We start from the raw sequence: 6,830 nt of genomic DNA on the forward strand, positions 1-6,830 counted from the left end.
TTTTGCTTCCTGTTTGGGTGCTTCCTGAACGCCGCCTTCTCACGGTGATTGGCCCGTCGTCGGTTCCCATGGTAACCGACGACAACGCTCGCCCTTGCTCTCCGGGGCTCACTCCGGCAACGTTGGGACTTACGACGCCTGCGCACCGTCTTCCCAGGGATTGGTCCGTGCCCTCCACCGTCTCCTTAGCAACAGTCACTGTTGAGGCGGAGCAGGACGCCTCCCGCGGATTGGCTGCCCGGAGTCTCTCTGCGACTCGGATTGGCTGACGCGTGGCTTGAGGGCCAGCCCTGGGCGGTCCCTGCCCCCGAACCGGCTGTGCGGAGGCGGAAGCGAGGCAGGGACCGCGGGGACCCCCAGCACCCGAGAGCGACGAGAATGATCCGCCAGAAGTCGGAGCGTGACTCGTCCTCGGAACTGCGGGGGGAACTGGAGAAGGATTTCGGCTCAGGGTGTGAATCGGGCACGAAGATGGGAGCGGGTGTGCGGACCGATTCGGGGACTGCTGCCTCAGTGGCCATCAATGACGATCCGGGAGCCAACTTGTTCCCAGTGAGTGAGGAGAGCGGTCTGCTCAGCAAAGTGTGTAAGCGCGGGTCCCGGGCAGGGTGTCTGCTCAGCAAAGTGTGTAAGCGGGGGTCCCGGGCAGGGTGTCTGCTCAGCAAAGTGTGTAAGCGGGGGTCCCGGGCAGGGTGTCACCGGACCCCGATGACGAGCTGTGCTTTGGGGTAGCCCTGAGGACCCGCACTGTTTGTACGTGGTCCTGGAGATCCAGTCGCGAACGGGGAGCACTGCCTTCTCCAGCCCGCTTTCTCTCTGCAGCCGCCGTTGCCCCAGCCTGGGATCTGCATGTGGTGAGTGAGGAGCCACGGGAAAAGGTTACACGTCACCCACTTGCTTTTCTTTCAGTGCACCCCACCTCCCCACAGGCCTGTCCAGTAGCCAGGGCACCCCCATTTTACAGAAGAGGAGGGAGAGGTGCAGTCACCCCGCTTCTGCCTCCCCAGCCCACCGAGGGAGTGTGGGTAGGAAGAAGCCAAGGGTGGAGAATGGAGTGGACTGTCCGCGGCCGCTTTGCTGTACAGAGGAGGCCGGGAGACTTACAGGAGGGATTGCCAAGGCCTACAGCACAGCAGTGGCCGAGGAGAGAGGGAAACTCACGGGTGCTAACCCAGGGCTTTGCAAATGAAGAGGGACCCAAGAGGTCATCTAGGGCATCCCCTTTACTGACAGGGAGACCGAGGTCCAGTGAGAGGGAGCCACTTGCCCGATGCGACAGAATAAGTTCGGGGGGTGGGGGGGAGGGGGAGCCAGGCCTCAAACTCAGGTCTCCGGATCCTCAGTCAGAACCTGCATCCCTCATACAGCTTCCAACACTTCCTTCTTCTCCCGTGACAGGAAGTACCTGGACGTCCATGCAATGCACCAACTCGAAAAGACCACCAATACCGAGGAGATGAGGGAGTATGGGGCTGAGCAGGGTGGGCGGAGGGTAAGGGTGGGAGCGTAGGGTGGTGAAGGGAGACTAGGCATCGGCCCACACTCCCTCTCTCGCCCTCCCAAGAGTGCTGGCCGAGCTGATGGGGCTGAGCTGTCCTGAGCAGAATCTCCGTGAGGCCATCACCCTGGACCTCTTCTCCCATGCCCTCATCTTCTGCCGCCAGCAAGGCTTCTCCATGGAGCAGACGTCCACGGCTTGTGCCCTGCTCCAAGATCTCCACAAGGCCTGTGTTGGTGAGAGGGAGGCGGGTGGAGGCTAAGGGGCGCAAGAGGCGGTAGGAAGTGGGTGAGGATTAGCAGGGGGAATTTCCGTCTCTAGCTAAGAGTATAGGACAAAGGCAGACCTTTTTACACCCATTGTCAGGAACTACGGAAGGAACCCTGGTGGCGTAGTGTTGATGCATTGGGTTGCAAACCTCAAGGCCAGTAGTTCGAAACCACCAGACGGTTCCTTGGGAGAGAAGATGAAGTTCTCTAGTCCCAGAACAAGTTACAGTCTTGGAAACCCTCAGGGCTAGACTTACCCCGACCTTTGGGGTTGCCCAGGGTCAGGATTGACTCAACGGCAGTGCTCAGCTGAGTGAAGAGTTCCCCGGTGAGCCCGCATGGACTCCATGTGAATGAGTATGTGTGTAAGTGAGATAGCTAGCGGGAGTATCACGCAGCCTATTTCCACTTTTCCGTCATGCGGAGATAACGCTACCTTAATGGGCTTGTTCTGAGAATCTACCAGGGGGCTTCAAAAAGTTCAGGGCAAAATGGAAGGAGAAGTTCCTCCAACGTTTCTCAAGCCCTTGGACATAACCAGATGCACGGTGCTCCCTAAAATCGCCGGGGTCTGCCGACACCCTCTATTCTGATTCTGTTTCCCGCGAAGCTACATTATGCTCTGGCTTATCCTCACCTCCCCTAGAACATAAGCATCACAGGAGCAGGACCTGACCCGCTTGGCTCAGTGCCTGCAACAGTCCATGGTGGCTGCTCAGTACTTGGTGAGTGGGTTCACCAAACCAGCCAGGACCTGAGCTGTGGGTACTCCTGAGCAGCTGCTGACTCGCCGTTTGGTGATGTGAATGACTGGGTATTGGAGGGGGGCACTCACCCTCACCCCTTGCTTCCCTTCCCAGCAACCCCCTTGGGCAACGTGGAGGAGTGCTACCGCTACTTCACCAGTGTGCTCTTTTGCCACGGAGTCAGGGTTAGTGGCTGGGATGGGAGCTCACCCTTCCCCAGACCCGGTGCGGCCTGGGCTCTCTGGCTCGGACACCTGTGGTCTCCCTGCGCCTAGACTCAACTCTTAGGGAGGCCAGGGCTCGGGCAGGTGTTGAAGGGGCCTGTGGAGGCCGGAGGTGGCCCTGTCCCCCAAGTCCAGTCATCTCCACAGCGGCCTCCCTTCAGCGTCAACATTTTTAATGAGGAGCAGCTGCTGGCCCTGTTGGACTACGTGGTCAACACCTACTTCCGCCACTTCAAGCTCTACAAATATGTTTTCACGCCCCAGGTACCGGGCCAGGGGCGCTGAAAGAGGTCATCCTCACCGTCTTCCCCTCGGGTTAGACAAGCCTCCACCCAGATGCCTTAACCCCCTCTTTTCCCAGGTGCGGCTGGACCTATCCTTGGCTTATGTGGGGCTCCAGCTGCCCATGCCCTCGCCAGCAGGTAGGAGGCTGGGAGGCGGGCGGGGCTAGGGTTGGGGGCGAGGCTGAGGCCGCGTCCTGCTCCCGGCCCACAGAGACCGGAAGTGAAGAGGAAAAGGCCGAGGAGCTGGAGCCGGCCCCTCAGGAGCAGGAGCCAGGGCCGCTGGCCCAGCCGGAGGAGGAGCCGAGTGAGCACGGGGCAGGGCTGGGGCTTTAACCAGGCTCCCCTCCCCGCTCCGTCATGGTGCCTTTTCTCCCAAAGGATCCCTTACGCAGAAGTCCAGTATACCAGAGAGATACACTGTGTGTGCTGGGGGTGGGGGGGAGTGCCAGAGAGGGCAACACGCTTTTAATCAATAACGAGCTGCCACTGCAGGCCGTCCCAGCTTCCAGATGAGACCGGTGCCCGTGTCTTTCAGCAGGCTTCACTGCAGTGCCAGGGGAGGCCTGCTCCTGTGGCAGGTGACGGTGTCAAATGTGTGACACGCAGGGGTTGGCTCTGGCGACCAGCTGTTTGCTGCGGTGAAAGCCAGCTCACTGCCCTCGAGGCGCCTCTGGCTCAAGTGAGCCTGCGTTAGGACTTCGGAGACTTGGCTCATCTTTATGGGCCCAGACAGCCTCACCTTTCTCCCAGTGAGCGGCTGGTGGGTTTGAGCCTCCGAACTTGCGGTGAGCAGCCCAACGCTTACCCACGAACACCTTCCGTCTTATTGTACTCTGTCTACCCAGAGGAGTCCTGGTGCCATTGTGGGTTAAGGTTGGGCAGCTCGCCGCCAGCCAGGTCAGCAGTTCAAAACCAGTAGCCACTCCACTGGGGCAGCTCTACCCTGTCCATTAGGGTTGCCGTGAGTCGGCATGGACTTGGTGACCGTGCATTTGAAGTACGTGTTAGAGATGAGGACACTGAGGCAGGCGTGGGGTAGCTAAGCAGCCTAAGGTCACACAACTCAACAGGACAGCAGGCCCACTCTGCCCTCTCATTGACGGGCTGGTTGACGGTTCTGGAAGTCGAGCCCTGTGGCCCCGTTGGGAGCTGTCTGGCCCAGCTCCAGGTAGTTCCCCCAGCCCGGACAACCTTTCTCCTGACCTGGCCCTCCTCGCCTGCCTCTGCAGGCCAGGTCTCCCTCCTTCGAGCCTTCATCAACACCCAGCTGAGCAAGGAGCTAGGGCAGCTGCGGCAGATGGTGGAGCAGCGGCTCCTGGCCAGCGAGGAGCGACTCCGCGGCAAGCTGGCCACGCTGGAGCGGCCTTCCCAACTGCCCCTGGGCAGAGGCAAGCCCAAGGCCAAGTGACCTCCAGTTCCCCCCCCTCCCACCCAATAAAGGCCTGGGCCTTGCCCACCCTGCCCCTCCTGAGCTTCTCTGCCCAAGGCAGACACCAAACACATGGCACTCACTCTCCCTGGCACGGAGCAGACTTTATTTCCTGTGGAGGATGGGCAGCACTGGCAAGGTCAGGCGTGACAGCCCGGTGCTCCCTGCCCCTCTTCCAGCTGTCTCAGTCCTGGTGAGCGCCGTAGGTATACAGTAGGTCTTTATGATAACGGCATGGTCAGTGGTAGGCCTAGCCAGGCATGAGGGCTGGAGCCCAGGGCCCACAGGGGCTGGACTGCGGCAAGTCCTCGTGGGGAGTTCGGCACCCCGAGGTCCTAGCCCAATGCCAGCAGCCCCTCATCCTCCAGGACAGCCGCCGAGACCCCTTCCTCTTCCGGCCCCGAGAGGTGGGACGGCCCAGGGGGGCGGTGCTGGAAGAGGGCTGCCCGGTTCTGCTGCTCCCCCTTCTTCACCCAGTGCCCATAGAGCCGGAAGGCGCAGCTGTCGATGAGGCGCCGGACTGGGCGCAGGGCATACGGATCCCTCAACAGGGCACTCTTGGTCAGGGGCCGGATGCGGTGGGCACTTAAGGCCACTCGCCCAGCAGCCAGCACTGTCCACACTGCCACCTGAGAAGGGGGCGTGCATGTGAGGTGTGAGCGTTGGTGTAGACGCCAACTCCAGGAGGCTCAGGGCAGTGAGACCAGCCCTGCCGGGGGCTGGAAGAAGCTCGCAGGCTTACCCGGAAGCGCTGGCGGGGGCTGAGGGTCCAGGGCTGGCTGCCTTCACAGCGCTCAAAGAAGGGGTGGCGCAGAGCCTGCTCGGCCGTCAGCCGGACCTCCGGATCCACCTGCAGCAGCCTTGCGATCTAGGGGCAGGGCCAGCACTCAGTGGGCGGCTCCTGGCCCTCCCCTCTCGCCCTCTCCTGGCCCCAGCTCACCAGGTCTTTGACCGTGCGGGAACGGTCGTCCCACTCGGGCGAAGTGAACTGGTAGCGGCCCTCCATGATCATCCGCAGCATCAGGATCTGGCGCCGGTGCCAGAACGGTGGTGAGCCGGCCAGGAGTGTGAACAAGATGACCCCACAGGCCCAGCTGGGGACAAAACCAGCGTCAGGCAGGGCAGAGGGGGAAGTGGAGACCCAATATGTTGAAAGGCTGCACACGGGGAAGGGCGACAGGGACCAGACTCACAGGTCGACTTCCCTGCCATAGCCTGGGTGGGTTTCATCCATCGAGCATTTGAGGATCTCTGGAGCTAGATACCCTGGGGTCCCACACAACTCTGGAGAGAGAGAAGATTGAGCTGAAATTACTAAACCCATCAACCCATGAAACAATAAATGAACGAAAATCTATTTGCCTCATTCTCTACACCTACATTAATAGGACTACCTATTATTATAATTGTTGCATTCCCTGCCTTATTATACCCTACATCTAATCGTTTAATTAACAACCGCATTCGCACTCTCCAACAGTACCTAATTAATACAATTCTGAAACAAATGATAGCTATTCATAGCCCTAAAGGTCGGACCTGATCACTCATACTAGTCTCACTTATTTTTATTGCATCGACAAATCTTTTAGGCCTTCTACCCCATACATTCACACCTACTACCCAACTATCAACCTGGCCTTAGCTATTCCACTGTGAGCAGGAGCAGTAATTTTAGGTTTTCTCTATAAATTTAAAGCATCCGTATCCCATTTTTTACCTCAAGGTACCCTCATCCTCTTAATCCCCATACTTATTATCATTGAAACTATCAGCCTATTTATTCAACCTATAGCACTAGCTGTTCGATTAACCGCTAACACCACAGCTGGGCACCTTCTAATACACCTAATTGGGGCTGCTCCCCTAGCATTATTTTCAATCAGTACTTCAACAGCCCTAATTACTTTTATTATCCTTCTACTTCTTACAGTACTAGAATTTGCTGTAGCACTCATTCAAGCTTACGTCTTTACTCTTCTAGTTAGCCTCTATTTACATGATAACACTTAATGACCCACCAAACCCATGCCTACCATATAGTTAATCCTAGTCCTTGACCACTTACAGGAGCTCTTTCAGCACTTTCACTCACTTCGGGCCTCGCAATTTGGTTCCATTATAACTCCCCGCTATTACTCCTTATTGGCTTAACAACTAACCTCCTCACTGTGTATCCATGGTGACGAGACGTAATCCGAGAAAGTACATTTCAAGGCCACCACACACCCATCGTACAAAAAGGTTTGCGCTATGGAATGATCCTATTTATCATTTCTGAAGTATTCTTTTTCGCTGGCTTCTTCTGAGCTTTTTATCATTCAAGTTTAGCACCAACACCAGAGTTAGGTGGTTGCTGGCCCCCTACAGGAATTACTCC

At 57.9% G+C, this 6,830-nt stretch overlaps 2 protein-coding genes across 2 annotated transcripts in view; one reads left to right on the forward strand and one right to left on the reverse strand.

Moving 5' to 3' along the window:
* The first annotated feature begins 340 nt into the window (after positions 1–340).
* Positions 341–5,807, forward strand: CFAP119 (cilia and flagella associated protein 119). The gene is made up of 9 exons (XM_004706022.2): positions 341–552; positions 823–854; positions 1,399–1,464; positions 1,565–1,734; positions 2,628–2,698; positions 2,885–3,001; positions 3,099–3,159; positions 3,233–3,325; positions 4,251–5,807. Exons 1-9 carry the CDS (start codon positions 379–381, stop codon positions 4,427–4,429), a joined length of 963 nt encoding a protein of 320 aa, XP_004706079.1. The 5' UTR covers positions 341–378; the 3' UTR covers positions 4,430–5,807.
* The window catches only part of PHKG2 (phosphorylase kinase catalytic subunit gamma 2), a 9,364-nt gene continuing 7,071 nt past the window's right edge, over positions 4,538–6,830 (reverse strand). Inside the window, exons 7-10 of the mRNA XM_004705656.2 lie at positions 5,644–5,734; positions 5,391–5,544; positions 5,193–5,318; positions 4,538–5,079 (exon numbers count right to left, since the gene is read on the reverse strand). Of these exons, the coding sequence (XP_004705713.2) occupies positions 4,786–5,079; positions 5,193–5,318; positions 5,391–5,544; positions 5,644–5,734 (665 nt within the window). The 3' untranslated portion in view covers positions 4,538–4,785. The remainder of the gene's footprint in view (positions 5,080–5,192; positions 5,319–5,390; positions 5,545–5,643; positions 5,735–6,830) is intronic.

This window comes from Echinops telfairi, unplaced genomic scaffold, assembly GCF_000313985.2.
Source record: "Echinops telfairi isolate 266 unplaced genomic scaffold, ASM31398v2 ScPeMD7_5;HRSCAF=22, whole genome shotgun sequence".
Classification (NCBI taxonomy): Eukaryota; Metazoa; Chordata; class Mammalia; order Afrosoricida; family Tenrecidae; genus Echinops; species Echinops telfairi.